A 19403-nucleotide genomic window follows, 5' to 3' on the forward strand; every position below is an offset into this window, starting at 1 on the left:
AGTGATGGGACTAGATGCCATGATCTTCATCTTCTGAATGTTGAGCTTTAAGCCAACTTTTTCACTCTCCTCTTTCACTTTCATCAAGAGGCTTTTTAGTTCCTCTTCACTTTCTGCCATAAGGGTGGTGTCATCTGCATATCTGAGGTGGTTGATATTTCTCCTGGCAGTCTTGATTCCAGCTAGTGTTTCTTCCAGCCCAGCATTTCTCATGATGTGCTCTGCATAGAAGTTAAATAAGCAGGGTGACAATATACAGCCTTGACATACTCCTTTTCCTATTTGGAACCAGTCTGTTGTTCCATGTCCAGTTCTAACTGTTGCTTCCTGACCTGCATATAGGTTTCTCAAGAGGCAGGTCAGGTGGTCTGGTATTCCCATCTCTTTCAGAATTCTGCACAGTTTATTGTGATCCACACAGTCAAAGGCTTTGGCATAGTCAATAAAGCAGAAATAGATGTTTTTTTGGAGCTCTCTTGCTTTTTCCATGATCCAACAGATGTTGGCAATTTGATCTCTGGTTCCTCTGCCTTTTCTAAAACCAGCTTGAACATCTGGAAGTTCACAGTTCACATATTGCTGAGGCCTGGCTTGGAGAATTTTGAGCATTACTTTACTAGCGTGTGAGATGAGTGCAATTGTGCGGTAGTTTGAGCATTCTTTGGCATTCCCTTTCTTTGGGATTGGAATGAAAACTGACCTTTTCCAGTCCTGTGGCCACTGCTGAGTTTTCCAAATTTGCTGACATATTGAGTGCAGCATTTTCACAGCATCATCTTTCAGGATTTAGAAGAGCTCAACTGGAATTCCATCACCTCCACTAGCTTTGTTCGTAGTGATGCTTTCTAAGGCCCACTTGACTTCACATTCCAGGATGTCTGGCTCTAGATGAGTGATCATACCATCGTGATTATCCAGGTCGTGAAGATCTTTTTTGTACAGTTCTTCTGTGTATACTTGCCACCTCTTCTTAATATCTTCTGCTTCTGTTAGGTCCATACCATTTCTGTCCTTTATGGAGCCCATCTTTGGGTGAAAAGTTCCCTTGGTATCTCTAATTTTCTTGAAGAGATCTCTAGTCTTTCCCATTCTGTTGTTTTCCTCTATTTCTTTGCATTGATCGCTGAGGAAGGCTTTCTTATCTCTCCTTGCTATTCTTTGGATGGAACTCTGCATTCAGATGCTTATATCTTTCCTTTTCTCCTTTGCTTTTCGCTTCTCTTCTTTTCACAGCTTTTTGTAAGGTTTCCTCAGACAGCCATTTTGCTTTTTTGCATTTCTTTTCCATGGGGATGGTCTTGATCCCTGTCTCTTTACAATGTCATGAACCTCCTCCGTCCATAGTTCATCAGGCACTCTGTCTATCAGATCTAGTCCCTTAAATCTATTTCTCACTTCCACTGTATAATCATAAGGGATTTGATTTAGGTCATACCTGAATGGTCTAATGGTTTCCCCTACTTTCTTCAGTTTAAGTCTGAATTTGGCAATAAGGAGTTCGTGATCTGAGCCACAGTCAGCTCCTGGTCTTGTTTTTGCTGACTGTGTAGAGCTTCTCCATCTTTGGCTGCAAAGAATATAATCAATCTGATTTTGGTGTTGACCATCTGGTGATGTCCATGTGTAGAGTCTTCTCTTGTTGGAAGAAGGTGTTTGCTATGATCAGTGTGTTCTCTTTGGAAAACTCTAGTAGCCTTTGCCCTGATTTATTCCGTATTCCAAGGCCAAATTTGCCTGTTACTCCAGGTTTTTCTTGACTTCCTACTTTTACATTCCAGTCCCCTATAATGAAAAGGACATCTTTTTTGGGTGTTAGTTCTAAAAGGTCTTGTAGGTCTTCATAGAACCATTCAACTTCAGCTTCTTCAGCGTTACTGGTCGGAGCATCGACTTGGATTACTGTGATATTGAATGGTTTGCCTTGGAAACGAAAGGAGTTCATTCTGTTGTTTTTGAGATTGCATTTCAGACTCTTTTGTTGACCATGATGGCTACTCCATTTCTTCTGAGGGATTCCTGCCCGCAGTAGTAGATAGTGGAGTGGAGTAGTAGTGGAGGAAGTTAGCACCGTATAATACAGCCTAAGTCATCCAGCTTTTGAAATATGATAACTACCTTAGCCCCATTCTCCTTCAGCAGACTCTTGAGCAGGCGTGGGGAGTGCAGAGCCTGTGGGGGAGAGCAAGGAGGCCCCACAAAGCCTGTCCAGTTCATGCTAGAGAAGGAACCAAGCCCTGTGTTGTGCCATTTTCAATATGTTCAATATGGTGGTTGCAGAATTTCTGCATAGGAACGGGAATGCATCCTCCACTGTGAGTTTCTGAAAGCTCCTTCCTGTGTCTGGAAGAGAGTCCTTTATTTTTTCCCTCTGGGTTGAAAAGTTTTCTTGAGCGCTTCAGGCTGTCCAAAGGGTTGGAGTTTTAGTGTCACTTAGAGCATGTCGGTATCAGCCCCCTCTGGAAAGCGTATTTCCCCTGAACTGGCGCACCTGTAAGCATTCCTGAGCTGCCTGGGCGGGAGATGGTGTGCTTTGGGAGTCGGTGTGATTTTTGTATAAAGAGTATGGTTCTAGAGTTGGTGGCTTTGGTTGAGTAGATGCCAGGGAGGGGGTGGGCACAGAAGGGTCGCCTTTTTCCCCATGTGCCAAGAAGAGAGGACGGGAGAGGGAGGGGTTCCCAGGGGGTGTCGTCACGGGCTCTCAAACGTTTCCCTTCTGACATTCCAGAATGAAGAGCTTCGAAACTTATCCCTTTCTGGCCATGTTGGATTTGACAGTCTCCCCGACCAGCTGGTCAACAAGTCAACTTCTCAAGGATTCTGTTTCAACATCCTGTGTGTTGGTAAGTGGCTCATCGCTTGCCGCTGAGCAACGAGTCTGACTCTTAGGTGTCGGCAGGTGACTGTCCGAGGGGCATGTTTCGGGAAATAAGGGAATGACATTTTCACTCATTTATTATCTGTAAAGCAAGACAATAATATCTCTACTCCACATATGCCACACAGTTCTTAGCTTGGCCAAGAAGTTCGTCCTGAAGAAACTTTTTGGCCAACTCAAAGATAGAGACATAAATGCTTTGTCAGTTTCGTGGTGTTGCTCAAATTGTTATTTTTATTTATGTCACATAGTCAAGCAATGATCAGTTTAATATTGCTGTTGAATAACTTATTTTAATTTTTCACAGGGGAGGGCCTTAGACCCTAACTAGACTATGAGTACTCCATCATGTCCAACTTTTTACACCCACATGGACTGTAGCCCACCAGGCTCCTCTGTCCATGAACTTTTCCAGGCAAGAATACTGGAGTGGGTTGTCATTTCCTTCTCCAGGGGATCTTCCCGACCCAGGGACTGAACCCACATCTCTTGTGTCTCCTGCATTGGCAGGCGGATTCTTTACCACTGAGCCTGCTGGGAAGCCCATGACTAGACTGTAGGAAGTTGAGGGAAGGAACGGATGTACACATACACAGGAACATCATTCAAAAGCATTTAAAAATTTGTTTCCAGGGTTTCTGAATAGGGTGCAGTAGTAATCTCCATTCAGAGAAGGCAATGGCACCCCACTCCAGTACTTTTGCCTGGAAAATCCTATAGATGGAGGAGCCTGGTGGGTTGCAGTCCACGGGGTCGCTAAGAGTCGGACATGACTGAGTGACTTCACTTTCACTTTTCACTTTCATGCATTGGAGAAGGAAATGGCAACCCACTCCAGTGTTCTTGCCTGGAGAATCTTAGGGACGGGGGAGCCTGGTGGGCTGCCCTCTATGCGGTTGCACAGAATCGGACATGACTGAAGTGACTTAGCAGTAATCTCCATTGAAATCTTTTTAAAGATATGCTTCTGCCTACTGCAGGTAAAATCCGCAATTACTTTAACCACTTTGATAAACTGAGAATACTTGAAAATTTTGCTTTTAGAGTAAAAGACAATCTTAAATCCTATTTTATACATGAAATAAAATTTCCACCTGAATTACTGAGTTAACCTTTAGTCTTTCAGTTGGAGTCTGAAATTGATCTCCATTTATTCCTGGTAGATAAATGGGAAAAGGCCAAAGAGATCTGACTTACATGTTTGCATCTCCACTATGTTTTATTCATAGCCTTTAAATGTGATGTATTGGCCTGTGCTTCTGGTCTCGGTATTTTTCTTCTTTAGCCATATCTTTTTTAAACCAAGAGGAGGAAGGTAGGAAAGGAGGTGGAGAAAAAGAGGAAAGTGGAAACAGGGCTCTCCTGTTGATTGGAAGCAGACGTGTCCTTGAAATAGATCATGGCCTTTCCTTCAGCTTCCCTGTCACTCTTGATGGAGGACCAGGCTGCCCAGCAGAGAAGTGGCTCGGGTTACACTGTTTCATGGCCATTGTCTTCTGGGCATAGACTTCAAGACAAACCAAAAGGAATTCTACCTGTAGCCAATATGTATTCTGTATGTCTCCTCCCTACAAGCTTAGCAGAATGTACCTGACTGACTTCTCTTGTCTAAGTAAAATGAAGTGAATTTAGCAGAGAAAGGTGTGTGTTCAGTGGAAGTCAGTTGTTGAGAGGGAGGGGTAGATATCTTCCTTTCTGAAAATCTTTGAGAGGAGCATGTTGAATGTGGTATCTGCATGGGTGTTGAAAGCCACCGCCAACCTGCCCCCCAGCCAGCTCACTGTTTGGCATTCTGTCTCGAGCACCAGAGAGGAACATGAGCAGAGCCGCCAGCTCTCCTTTTTTCTGTTTTCCCCACATTAAAATTCAGCAGGGGACCCCCTGGAATGGCAGCTTGCTCTACAGAGTGGCATAAATGAGTTGTTTTTTCTCTTCTGCTAAATGCTCATTGCAGAGCAGAGTGATTCTTCATTAGCATAGTGATTTGTTGGCAATTTGTTGATTTTTCTATTGAAAAGTATGCTAAATTGTAGGCCAATTACTATTGTAGCTTCTCTTGTCTGTCTCCCCCAGCCCTGCCTTCAAAATCAGCTTCTAGAGTGCATTTGAGAGTTACGATCCAGCCCCCGCTGTCTCGTCCAGTGGAACCAGACTGGAAGGATCTGGTTTGACCTGGTGTGTGGTATGCAAGTGCTGGCTCGTTGGCTGACCATTGTGTTACTAGTGCAATTAGTGATACTAGTTGGAATTCCTCACAAGACACATCCATGCTGTGCTGTTGCATTTGGAAAGCAGCTGGTATTCCGATTCCCCTGGGTGGGTGATGATTCCTGAGATTCTTAGGTTTTTACTCTGGTTCCATTCTTGGTTGTTGTTTAGTCACTAAGTTGTGTCAGACTCTTTTTGAGACCCCCTGGACTCCATTCATAACCACGTTTAAAATTAGTTTTTCACTTACTTAATATTACGAGTGCTAAGTTGCTTCAGTCGTGTCTGACTCTTTGAGACCCCATGGACTTTAGCCTGCCAGGCTCCTCTGTCAATGGGATTCTCCAGGCAAGAATACTGGAGTGGGTTGCCATGTCCTCCTCCAGGAGATCTTCCCGACCCAGGAATCGAACCCACATCTTCTGTGTCTCCTGCATTGGCAGGTGGGGTCTTTACCACTAGCGCCATCTTGGAAGTCCATTATATAGCATGGGTGTGTGTTAGTCACTCAGTTGTGTCCAACTCTGTGTGACTCCGTGGACTGTAGCCCACTAGCCTGCTCTGTCCATGGGATTCTCCAGGCAAGAATACTGGATTGCCACGCCCTCCTCCAAGGGATCTTCCCCACCAGGGATTGAACCCAGGTCTTCTGCATTGCAGACGGACTCTTTACCATCTGAGCCACAAGGGATGCCCTAATACAATGTATATTTCTAGTTAAAAAATTATAAAGTATCCCTATTTTTCCCCTCCCTCCCTCATTTTCATTCCACAGAGATAAAACTGTGGAATCCTTCTACAAACTTCCTACACTTGGAAGTTTTTTTCAGAGGCTGAAAACAACACCAGTTATTATTTTACAGCTTTTTCATTAATTAATTGTTTAAAATTAATTTTTATTGGAGTATAGTTACTTGACAATGTTATTAGTTTCTGCTGTACCCCAAAGTGAATCAGCCCCAGGTATACATGTATCCACTTTTTCTTGGAGTTCCTTCCCATTTAGGTCACCACAGAGCGTTGAGCATGTCAGTGTTTTGTTGAAGTCCAACATGGGTCTCGCAGGGCTAAAATCAAGGCCTCTGCAAGGCTGTGCTCCTTTCTGGAATTCAAGGGGAGAAGACACTTCCTTTTTTCCCCTCTGCTAGAGGCTGCCCACATTCCCTGATACTTGGACCTTTTCCTCCATCCTCAAAGCCAGCAGTGTTGCACCTCTCTCTGACTGGTCTTGGATTAGGAAAATTTCCACAGAGAATCGCAGAAATCTAGTTTAAACTGAGTTAAGGCTCTTCCTCAACCCCAAAACACACTGCAAAGATCCTATACCGAGTTGTGTAATTAAGAACAGCCTGGTCTAAGAATTCAAAGAGCATTTCCAGGGCTCCGTCTCCAGTTTCCGATCCTGCTGGCTTCTGCGCGGCTTTTACTGTGTTTGGGCTTTTTCTTCCCTGAGGTGGTGGGGCCGCCGGCAGTGTCTCCAGCTCAGCAACCTCAGGGGGAAGAAGAAGCCATTCCTGACACGGCTTCTTCAATAGTCACGGGATTGTCTGATCCACCAGGCCTGAGTCATCCACCCACCCGGGGTGGGAGATGGGGTTTATCTACCCTGAAACACACGAGGGTCCCCGAGGAGAGGAGACATGGGCAGAAGGCAGGCAGAGCACAGGGGGAGCCACACACTGGGCAGATATAAACAGGTCTCTCGTGATTGGATAAGCGCTGTTCTGTTTTGGTTTTATACAAATGAGATCATGCTGTGCTGCTTTTCAAATTTTCCTTTTTTTACTTCATAGTAAGTCCTTCCCCCTCCTTCTCTGCCCGTATATCTAGCAATCCGGGTTCTTTTGCACAGCACTTTGGAGAAGGGAATGGCAACCCACTCCAGTACTCTTGCCTAGAAAATCCCATGGACAGAGGAGCCTGGTGCAGGCTATTGCCCATGGGGTCGCAAAGAGTCGGACACGATTAAGCGACTTCACTTTCACTTTCTCTTTGGAGCCCTTTGGTTGGAACGAGGTTTAGTTCTTTGAGAAACAGGGGGTGTCAGCATTAAGTTAAATGTACTTATCTTCAGAGGATAAAACGCATCAAATCCCTTCACAAATACTTTACAGCAAAATACCCGTAGAAGAAGACAGTTCTCAGTGTCAATTAATGCTCTATTTTTAAAGTAAGAGTCTACGAAAAGCATTCTAGTTGATCCAAATGTTTTGACAGCCACTTAGAGAAGTGGGTGTCATATTTAACTTGAGTATCCATGCTACTTTCTCTTCTCCTTGTCATCCTACTGTGCATTTATGTGTTTTACACAGTATGCGCGCCCATGGTGTTTATAGCATCATTCATTATTTTGGGTGAACGATAGGGAAGGAAATTAAAGACTGAAAAAAAAGTTATGATCCTAGTAAGGAAGCTGATGTTTTCCTAAAAGGTCTTAGAATCGTAAGTTTGTTTTGTGGGGAGAGCCCACAGGTTGCAAAGAGAGAGGAAACAAACCAGGGCAGAAATTAATCCTGGTGTGCGCTTTGGTTCGTTTTAGAGGCACTGAATTACATATTGTTAGAGCCTATCTCTCTCAGTCCTGGAGAGAGTGTAACAGCAGGAGAGTAGTGTTCACTTCACTGGGAAGAGAATTCTTCTGTTTTTGGCTGCACTAGCTCTTCGTGGCTTTCTCTAGTTGCGGCGAGTCGGGGCTGCTTTCCAGCTCTGGTGCGTGTGCTTCTCATTGTGGTGGCTTCTTTAGTTGTGGAGCATGGCCTCTAGGGTGTGCAGGCTCAGTAGCTGCTGCGAATGCGCTTAGTGGCTCCGCAGCATGTGGAATCTTCCCGACCAAGGATCAAACCCATGTCCCCTGCATTGGCAGGCAGATTCTTAACCACTGAAGTCTGGAAGAGAATTCTTGATGCTAAATTGGGTATCAGACAGCCAAGGGTTCATAGTTCTTTTACCCTCCATCTTGCCTGTAACACGCCAGTTCATCCCCAAAACTGTACTTCAGTTTAAATAAAGTGTTTCTTTCTTAAACTTTAAACTTTTTATTTTGTATTGAGGTATAGAAATTAAAAGACACTTAATCCTTGGAAGGAAAGTTATGACCAACCTAGACAGCATATTCAAAAGCAGAGACATTACTTTGCCAACAAAGGTCCGTCTAGTCAAGGCTATGGTTTTTCCAGTGGTCGTGTATGGATGTGAGAGTTGGACTGTGAAGAAAGCTGAGCGCCGAAGAATTGATGCTTTTGAACTGTAGTGTTGGAGAAGACTCTTGAGAGTCCCTTGGACTGCAAGGAGATCCAACCAGTCCATTCTAAATGAGATCAGTCCTGGGTGTTCTTTGGAAGGAATGATGCTAAAGCTGAAACTCCAATACTTTGGCCACCTCATGCAAAGAATTGACTCATTGGAAAAGACTCTGATGCTGGGAGGGATTGGGGGCAGGAGGAGAAGGGGACGACAGAGGATGAGATGGCTGGATGGTGTCACTGACTCGATGGACGTGAGTTTGAGTGAACTCCGGGAGTTGGTGACGGACAGGGAGGCCTGGTGTGCTGCAATTCATGGGGTCGTAAAAAGTCGGACGTGACTGAGTGACTGAACTGAACTGATAGCCAATTAACAATGTTATAGTTGTGGTAGGTGAACAGCAAAGGGACTCAGCGGTGCATATACTTGTATCCATTCTCTTCCAGCGCCCCTCCCATCTAGGCTGGCAGGTAACATTGAGCAGAGCTCCATGTGCTATACAATGGATACCACCTTGCTGGCTCCCTGTTTTGAATATAGCAATTTGTACATGACCTTCCCAAACTCCCTAACTATCCCTTCTCCTGCAACCATAAGTTGGTTTTCTAAGACTGTGAGTCTCTTTCTGATTTGTAAGTTCATTTGTATCATTTCTTTTTAGATTCCACATATAACGATGTCGTACAATATTTCTCCTTCTCTGTCTGACTTACTTCACTCAGTAGGACACTGTCTATGTCCATCCATGTTGCTGCAAATGGCGTTATTTCATTCTTTTTAATGAGCTTTTCTTTCTTATCCACACTGTATTTCTAAGTTAGTACCCAGCCTTTTTTCACAATTCAGAATTTATTGATCGTTGTCATTCTCTTTCCAAAATGACACCAGCTCTGTGATAAACTACACCATTGATCCTGCTGTGTGTGGTTCTTTGTGCACCTACACAGAGGGATAAAATACTGCGACATCCCGGCTTTTGAAGAGCAACCAGTTCAATAGTAGGGTCAAAGTAAATTAATAACACATCTTGAGAGTAGAATTTTAAAAAATAATTTCCCTGGTTGTTTTGAGAGAATGGCAGAAGAGAAATAGAAAGCAGGTGAGTTTAAGATCATTTTAGCTAAGGCAGTAGTGTCATCATTAGCTGTGGAATTTTGCAATCAGATCTTAAACATTTTAATCCCAGCTTGCTTTTCCAGGAAAGGCTATAAGTGGTTTAAGGGTAGAATGAATAAATGAATGAATAAAGATAAAATTAACCCCAGAAAACAAAGTGAAGATTGGAGTCAGAGCAAAGACCTGCCTATAGCAGTTGATTCTCTCAGGAACACATTTATCTCTTAGCTAGTGTGGCCAGAGCATGGGGGTCCCAATCAGTCTGTGGATATTTGTTAAACACATATGTGCCAAACACAAGTTAAATGTTTAATGAGGACAGACTTACAGGAATTATAAACAAAAAACAAAAGGGTTGCTGCAGATAAAATACAGTTTACCTGGAAAAATCTCTCGTAAATTTTCAGAAAAGACATATGTGGCTGTCGCTCCATTTAAACTTGGGTTCCTGAGCTTCCCCCACCTGGGGGTCATTGAGCTATGCAATGCTGAGGGTCACATGCAGGTCTTCCAAGTCCCTGGTGGTATTAGCAAAAGCATGCTTCATCAAACAGGATTCTATGAGGAGTTAAAATAACACAACATAACTCTCTGATTATCTGGCTCCATCCACGAATAAAACCTCGACTGTTTAGCGGAGACAGACAGACCTTCATTCACAGCTATTTGATTAGGTATAATAATAATTATCCAAGTAGCCAGTTTTGGCAATCAGAGTGAAAATGCTGAATCACCGATCAACTATTTGCTCAGTTTACAATTAATTACCTTCTAATTAATAATACATTCCTCTGTGTTCTTTTTGTTTTCCGTCTTTTTCTTTTTAAACAGTGTCCAGCTTAGAGCTTGAGATTTATGTAAGCCTGAGAACAGAATGGAAGAACCTGCTTTCCACTGTGCTGTGGGTGTCCAGCTTACCAGCACTGGCAGGGGCAGAAGCAGAAGCCCTAGATAGCACTTCAGGAGGAAATCTCTAATTACTCTAACAACTGTTGAGGCAGATGAACTTATCACAGAATAAACAACAGACTCAGAAAAATCTACCAAAGTGGCAAATCTCAGTATAAGTGATCACTATGACCACTTTCCAGTTACTTTTTATGGAAGGCTTCCTCGGAGCCAGGAGTTCTGAGATGTTTTAGAGTTGCTGTTAGTCTTAATTGTCTCGAAATATTGTTGTGGTTGTTGGGTTTGAGTTGTAACTTACGCCAGGTAGGCTTTCAGTTACTCAATTCAAAGGAAGCCTTTTTGCTCTTGCATGTCCTTAAAAGTATAGCAAATGCCTTCTTTTCTGAGGCCAGAGATTGACCTCAACAACGAACGCATTGAAAGGCTCTCCTAGTTCTCTAGAATTCCTTTTATTCCCCAAACTGTCATTTCTTCGTGAAATACTTTTGGTGAATTGCACTGCTGCTAGGGTAGCGGTGTCTAATTAGGGCTCTTAAAAGCACAGAGTGTAGAAATGGAAAGTTAAGCACTCTGGAATTTAGAGGAACAGTGGTTTTTCCAACCCGCTGATTAACCCTGTGCTATAAGTAGGGCCTGGAATGCTAATTGTTCATAAAGTCCACCTTAATGCAAATAATAATTAAAATTATGTTGCCTTAAAAAAAGCATCATATTCTTGATTCACATATGCTTAACTAATTCTCAACTTAGTACATGGTAATTTCAGTGCTGTCCAGGTAACCTAGAATTCTTGCCATGTAAATTGTAGTCTTTATGGCTGTTCTTAGGGAAAGAGATAGAAGTAAGATGGGTCACTTTTCCACTGTCAGAACCTTGACCTTATAGAGGAAATTTTTTAAGGTAGCTCTTCTGTTCTTCCTTTGTCTTTACTCTGGGCTTCCCTTGCGGCTCAGCTGGTTAAGAATCCACCCGCAATGTGGGAGACCTGGATTCAGTCCCTGGGTGGGGAAGATCCCCTGGAGAAGGGAAAGGCTACCCACTCCAGTAAATTCTGAAAAGAAGTTTGCTGTATCAGGAAAGATACTCATGTACTTAAAATGACTGGAGTACCTTCAATACAGAATTGCTGTCTGGATTCTCTGTATCTTATGAGTGAAAACCCTGTTTTGTTTCTGTATCCATTGCTTAGTAACTTTATTTTGCTCAAGAGTTATTTTGTTAAGTTACCAATCATGGGTATGTGCTTGTTGAGCATTACAGAGCCTACTTTGATTATGTTTACTGATGGGTCTTTTTGGTTAGAATATTAAAGAAAGTAAGGAAGACAGGAAGCAGTCTTAACTGCTACACAGCCAGACTTCATGGAGATTCTGAACAACATTCAGGATATTACAGAAATTCAAAACATTTCAGTTGCTATCGTTAATTAGCATTTTACCCCCAGCACCTGTGCTTGTTACATAGTAAATACCGAAGTATTATAAATGAATGAGTTTCAGATACTAAGTCTACTGTGTCTGTCTGCTCTCTTTCTCCTACGTGCCTGGCTAATGGTCTGTCAACATGTCTTCTGTGTATTTATAGCCTCATGGCCTCTGCTTATTCACTTCTCTTAGTATCTTTTCTTTCTCGTGCCATCATGCTGTGTGCAGACTCAAAGCCCGAAAGAGAGAAGTGTGATTAGATACACAGATCACTGTTCAATGTGGAGCATTCTCACAGCATCATAATTGCACTTCCATGGGTACAGCCCTGGGGATACCCCCAGGAGACAACAGGGGGGTAGCACTGGTCCCGTTACCTGTGGTCATTAGCAAGGTCCAAGGGATGAACTATGGTCTTGCTTGTAAGAGGAAGGTGGTTATGGCAGACATGTAAATACCGTTACCATAATAGTAAATCAGAGTCTGGTTGGTATTCAGTCACGTTCCAGATCAGATTCTAAGCTATGGGTGCACACCATATCCAGTCAGTTGACTGTTGTATTCCCAACACTTGGCACAAAGCTGGAAAAGACACTGGCTGAATGAAGACTGATGAAGGGGGAAGTTCTTTGATCTTAGGTGTATCAAGTCCAATGGGTAAAGCTGAAGAGCTGGGCAAATGTTCTTGACCAACTTTTATCCTACAAATGAATCATGGTAGTCAGTGGCAAACCACAGACTCTTCTAATTAGAGAAAGCTCAGTTACAGAGAGATTCCGTTCTACTTCATTTTTATACTATGTTGGAAAGCAATGAGTAATACAGAACTTCTAATTAGTAAGTGGATTTTGTCTTTTCAATGGGAAAGTTGCCCTAAGGCTGCCAATCCCAGAGCTCTTTTTTTCTCCAATAGAATTGTCACCATCCTAAAAGGCATTACAGCAACCCTTCAGAAGAGAGACATTGTCCCTAGGAACATCATGGGATTGAGATTTTTTGAAAGGGCTACAGTATACTGGTATGTTTAAATTGAGCTGAAAATCTAATTGGGGAAATTTTCCAAATGTTGTTTTAAAAAATGCATTCCTGTAGATAATGTTTCTTGATTTCTACCCACACACTCAACCACGGCCACAGAAGTGGATGGGTTCTTTCTCATTGCCAACTATTTTTGACTCAAGAATTAGTATCAAGAGAAAGTTTTTCTTGGCTTTATTTTAAAGATGAGGTTAAAGTTCTCCATGGCTCCACATTTGGGTCTTACCATTTGATTGATTTAGTATAATACCTGCCACTGATTTGCATATATTAGAGGCTCAGTGAAACCTGATGACTTGAACTGTAATGTGAACCAATAAGGCCATCATTGCAGGTCGTTTAACATCATTCAATTTCATTGTCACAAACATCAGCCTGAATACCAGGACATCTAACAAATGCTTGCCGTCTACTGAATAGGGAAATGCAAACGGAGATATACAAAGGATTCTCACAGATTCATAACCATACCTGAAAATATTAGGCAGTCAGTTTTCTCTGTAGCAATGTCAGAATTGGTTGAATGAATGTAGGTGTTAGAACCACACAAACCCCAGTTAGAAACCTGGCTTTGCCATTTAACAATATGACTTTAGACAAGTTACTTAAACCTTATCTAAGCTTTAATGCCTCATCTGTAAAAGGGAGGAAACAGTAGTACTTATCCCATAGGAATTAGTACTAGGGTTTAATGAGATAGTACATCGGAAGCTCTTGTCACAGGACCTGGTACAAAGTAAGTGCTCAATAATTGTAGCTGGGTTTGTTATTTTTGTTGTTATTTGTTAAGAGTGTTGTTTTGAAAAAAATGTAATTCTTTCCCACAACATTAGATGGTATCAGATACTTCAATATAAATGCAATCAGCCTCTTACATTTTCCTAGGAACAGAAACTCAGCAATATAGATTTTTTTAAAAGTACTATATTGATAGTTTTACATGCCAACATTTAGAGAAGGAAGAGCTACAGTTTATGCCTTTGAAATGACCACAAACTGACCACAGGCAAGCTTTTAAGTTCTGTTTCTCTATTCAGAGATAAAAAAAGAGCATCTTGATCTATAAGTTCAAGATCTTCTCTGCCGAACGGTTTTTGAAATGCATTAAGGCATTTCTAGAGAGGTAGTCCATAGATCACACATGGAAAGAGCTTTTTTTTTCTTTTTTTTTTGGGGTGGGATATCTGGTGAGACTGACTTTTCAAAAAGTTTTTCTAACATGATGATTTTAAAAAAAGAAAAAAACACTCCTGGTGATGTGAACTGATGTCTCAGAGGCATTGACACTTTGTTTGATTTCTCTCTTGTGGTCATGCAGGCGAGACGGGCATCGGCAAATCCACGTTAATGGACACATTATTCAACACCAAATTTGAAAGTGACCCAGCGACTCACAATGAACCAGGTGTCCGGTTAAAAGCCAGAAGTTATGAGCTTCAGGAAAGCAATGTGCGGCTGAAGTTAACCATCGTTGACACTGTGGGATTTGGAGATCAGATCAATAAAGATGACAGGTACATCTTGGGATTTTGTGGGGATGTAAATGAATGAGGAGGTAACAAGACTCATCCTGGGTAAATGCAAAGACCAAATGTTAGCTCGTTGTAGGGCTTGGTCTCCTGTCACCTAAAAGATAAGACATTGTTGTCCTCTGAGAAATTGTCTTAGAATGTTCTTGAGGTCAGAATCAGCCGATGTAGTTGATTCCAGCTAGTATGAACAGAAAAGAGATTTGTTAGAAGGAATAAGCTAGCTTATGATTTTTCCTGGAAAAGTCATGGAACCAGGTTTGGGGGCTTTCCCATCTAGAAAAGCAGTCTAGAGAAACATCTAGGGTTAATGGAACTCCTGCCACAAATTACTGTATATATTTGGTACCTGTGATGCTGGGGACAGGTCTCTAGAACCTCCACTGAACCTGTCCCTGTTAACCGAATGCCTTCATCGCCACTTGCAAGAAGAACCCCTTTCCCTGTGTGTGGCCTCTGCCTTGGGTGACATGCCCTCTGCCTCCAGATCTTGTATGCCTGTAGCTGCTTGGCACAAAGTAGGCCACATCTGAACACTAGCTGCAAGAGGGTCTGGGGAATGTGGTTTCTGGTTTGTTTTTTGTTGTTGTTCATGTTGTCACTTTAACTCTGCCAAGAAAACAAAACAAAAACCAGGCATTAAAAAGTAAGAGGAGTTTGGAATGAGCATCTGCCCTGCTCTCTAGGGCTTCCCAGGTGGCAATAGTGGTAAAGACCCCGCCTGCCAGTGCAGGAGGTGTAAGACACGGTTTCGGTCCCTGGGTTGGGATGATCCCCTAGAGGAGGAAATGGCAACCCACTCCAGTATTCTTGCCCAGAGAGTCCCATGGACAGAGGAGCCTGGCGGGCTGTAATCCATAGGGTTTCAAAGAGTTGGACACAACTGAAATGACTTAGCATGCATGCAGGCACTCATGCTCTCCTAGTCACTGAGACAGATTGGGATATTTGACTTAATCCCCAAATTCCTACAGCTCTGAGTGAAAACTTGGAGTCAATAATGATTTTGCCCAAGAATCTAGAGCCCAGGATTTAGTAGACCCGGTTTGTGGTCTGAATTCTGCCAATAACCAGCTATGGGCTCCTTGGCAATTTATCTCCCTCTAAGAGAATAACACTGGATACTCTCAGGCCTCTTCCAATGGGATCTGCATACAGTCTCTTTTCAGGTGGGGTCTAAGGAAGGGCACTGTGAATGGCTGAGCCTGGAGGAGGGGTGTGGTAATCATAGGGAGTAATCCTGTATTTTGATGGCTTTGGCAGCCAGGGGTATCTGCTTCTAAAACCCAAAGTGAAGAAAGCATGTTTGTGAAAGCTCAATGGGAAATATCGTAGCTGATTTCCAGCCGGCACAGGATCTTAATATTGATGCTAGAGCTGTGGTGTGAGCACTGTGGCTCCTTTGTGCATTGTCCGGGTCTTCCTGTAGGCTGCTCACAGTTGGGTGGCCTGCTGGGTGCAGAATGGCCACATTGAGTCTGCATAATGAGTGTGGTTTCAGTGGAGCCTAGTGAGGAATTCAGATCATTCTCTATCCAGCAAGGGTTTGTTAAGCTAACCAGATAATGTATTTATAAGAAACTTCTTTGTCAGTGTAGAAAACAGACATGTTTAACCTGCTTAAGAAATAAAATCTTTTTTTTTCTTCTTCAAAATTTTGATCCTATAGTTTATATATAGACAGAAGCTATTAGCTATAAGTCAGTCTTGCTGGGCTTAGTCACTCAGTCGTGTCCGACTCTTTATGACCCCATGGACTGCATGCAGCCCACCAGGCTCCTCTGTCCATAGGGATTCTCCAGGCAAGAATACTGGAGTGGGTTGCCATGCCCTCCTCCAGGGGATCTTCCCAACCCAGAGATTGAATCTTACCAGCTGAGCCACCAAGGAAGCCCAAGAATACTGGAGTGGGTAGCCTATTGCTTCTCCATGGGATCTTCCCAACTCAGGAATCAAGCTGGGGTCTCCTGAATTGCAGGCAGATTGTTTCCCAGCTGAACCACCAGGGAAGCCCATAAGTCCATCTTGGTATTCACTAAAACTGGTTGACATAAACTTCACCTAATTATAAAGTAATACTGTGAAGTTTTATTTTTATAAAACAAACCTTCTCAATTGATAAAGCCAAGCAAGTTCGACTCTTTGAGTTTCTGTAGTCCTTATTTGAGGGAAGTGTTTAAGTTTTTAAACCTTCCTGGTGTGCACCCATGCATTCATCTCAAGATCACTCATCCTTCTTCACTAATCTTTGAATCCCTTATGGTTATTTTAAATATTTATGTTCATTCTCCAAAAAAGGTTTGAGAAAGCTAAACTGTCCCAGGCTCAAAGATAATTCTAGAAGGAGGCTTCCAGAGACATTTTTGTGCAGTGACAACTTAATGGGAATAAGACAACCAGAACTTTAAGTTACAGCTGTTTGCTTAGGGCTCAGACACTTCATTTGTATCATACCAGGTTTTGTTTATTTGTTTGCTTCATTTTCCTCTGAACTGTGTATGGTATATGTGTGTGTTTTCTAAAGAGGAATTTTAACCATTTTTTAAAAATCTAGAGCTATGTATTGTCTAGATATATTTTAACTGTCTCTGATATAAAGATGGACCCATAGTAATGACAGAAATATTTAAGGCATGCTCTATCTGAGCACTGAGCTCTAGTTTATCTATAGAGCAGTTTATATGCTCTTCAGTAAACGTTGGCCTGGAATAACAGGAGCAATTGTTAGACACAGTAAGAAAGATTTTATTTTGCATCTGTCAAAATGGACTATCTGTACATTGTGTTGAGTGGGGAACAGCTAAGCACAGCTCCTGCAGCTGAGCAGTTGCTCCTGATTTATGACTTCAATTCCAAGGAACGATGGAGAGGTTCTTGTCTGAATGCTGTATGTGATGCTCAGTGAAACAGATGAAGAAAAACCCTGATGACAAGCAGAAGAGCACAAGTGCATTGTGGGAGCTGGGAAGCAAGCCAGGGGGCTCCTGGTCCTCGTGTGGTCAGGAGGACCCATCTCCGTCTCTGACCTGTGCAGGTTTCTCCCTGAGGTTGCGGAATGCCAGGCGTGTGCGCTGCCTGACGGGCAGGCAGCAGCCGGACTTTTTCGGGATGCTTTCTGGAGGGAATGAGAACCATCCTCCTGCATTTTGCTGCTAAGATTCCTTGAGCTATTCCTGCTCCGTCATCGCCCCAGCACTGCCACTACATTTTTCACTTCTCCTTTAAATGGCAACTTCCTACCCTTCTGGTGGGTTTTCACTCGCCAGCCCTGAGCAGCAGGTGGCCAGCACAAGGCTGATCCACACATTTGCAGCTGGAGGCCTCTTTAAGAAAATTCCTGACTCATTTGGGTCAAATAATAGTTTCCAAGGAGACTTAGAAGAGAGGAAGTGTGATATTAACCTAACCTAGATACCAAGTGGTTTTTTTTCTTCTGAAATTTCTTGACAACTATTGCATAATCTCTTTGAGTGGCATTTAGAACTCTGTACTCCAGAAGGATTGTTGACGTTGTTGACTATAAACCCAAATGCCTGTTGTTAAAAAAAAAAAAAAAAACTCATTCAGATAGGGTCTGCTTCCATCAAAAAATTGGAAGTGGGGTATGCATTTTTGTATCAGTATGTAAACATATGCAAAGGGATGTGTTGTTTCTCCAAACCCATGATTATTTTTACTACTTTGAGGATTAGGCAAGATTTTCTGCCATCGATGCAAGACTTCAAGAATGTCCCAGTTTGTTTATGTAGGCTTTGGACATGTCAGCATTCCTGCATCACTATCTGCCTTGGACCAGGCTAGCTAGAAGGAGGCAGGAAGAGAGGTCTGGTAAGGTTTCCTGTTTTGTTTAGTAGCATGATTAACTCTTCGTGGTCTAAGGACATTCTTGTTCTGCTGTCTCTGCTATTCAGTGAAGAAGGAAAGAGGTCTACAGGAGAAGGGAAACTGCAATCTGCTATAGTAGATTCTTCTACTGGAAGAATTCTTCTGCTTCTGCTGGAAGTAGAAGAGTTCGTTTGCTGCATATTTAGGAGGTGGGAGATAGAATGTCAGTAGCGACTTACAAACTATGATGATAGCACAAAAAAGCATGACTAATTGAAGTCCACTGAGAGACTCCTCAAACTCACCAAATCTTTATCAGAGTTATAAAGTGGTAATGGAGTAGTCTGTTTGATCTTTAAATTCTGTCTTAGTCACACTTTCTGGTAGAGGTAGTTGAAGGGTAAGGAAAATTAGCTTTGGCTAATAGATAGAAAGAGAGAGAAAAATATATGGCAAGTATCTGTTTATTTGTTCACATACAAAGTGGAGAGTCAGTCCCTGAACAATGGCATGGGCTATTTTGCAAGCATGATTAATGGGTACCTTGGGTGGCTAGAAAACTTTGTATAAAATATTTTTTCCCATCACTTTTAGGATTAACCACTGCCAAAATTTTTTTGTTTTTAATGGCTGGATATTTATGGGGGAAAAAAGAGTTGAGGATAAAAAGGGATATCCCCATGCTTTAAAAGGAAATTATGTGAAAATGTACAACTTGATTTGGTTTACCTGCCCCCTTTCCTCTGCTTGATATGGCTACAATCCAGAGAAGTTTGAATTGGCAAAACCAGAATATAAATAGGTATCCTCACTATAAGAATGGAAACTAGCAAAAGGCAAAAATAAGGATGAAGTTTCCTTATTTTTATGACTTTGAGTGTAGATAATACGTGGACAGGAGATGGAGAGAGGGCAGAGTTTATTTGAAGGATGTAAATGGAGAACAAAGCCACTAGGCTGACTTACTATATGCATCAAGAGAGGCTGTTTCATCAACACAATGAAATCTGGAACAGAGGAAATAGTGATTTTGGTCAATAGTTTTCCTGAAATACATTTATTTGTTTATAATGCTATAGAGGCTAGAACAGATGGGATCTTGTACTTGGCTATGTGTGGGAGGTAGGCTCTGGATTGAACCTAGGATTCTGATTTGGGCAGTGGTGTGGATGGAGATGCCATCTGCTGGGCTAAGGAATACGGGCTAGTAGGGTTTGCGGACAAGACGAAGTATGA

The 19403-nt window shown here is 42.4% G+C and overlaps 1 protein-coding gene across 1 annotated transcript in view; it reads left to right on the forward strand.

Annotated features, from left to right (window-relative positions):
* The first annotated feature begins 2212 nt into the window (after positions 1–2212).
* The window catches only part of SEPTIN11 (septin 11), a 49716-nt gene continuing 32525 nt past the window's right edge, over positions 2213–19403 (forward strand). The window contains exons 1-3 of the mRNA XM_052642116.1: positions 2213–2262; positions 2719–2840; positions 14132–14327. Of these exons, the coding sequence (XP_052498076.1) occupies positions 2213–2262; positions 2719–2840; positions 14132–14327 (368 nt within the window). The remainder of the gene's footprint in view (positions 2263–2718; positions 2841–14131; positions 14328–19403) is intronic.

Source organism: Budorcas taxicolor, chromosome 6, assembly GCF_023091745.1.
Source record: "Budorcas taxicolor isolate Tak-1 chromosome 6, Takin1.1, whole genome shotgun sequence".
Classification (NCBI taxonomy): domain Eukaryota; kingdom Metazoa; phylum Chordata; class Mammalia; order Artiodactyla; family Bovidae; genus Budorcas; species Budorcas taxicolor.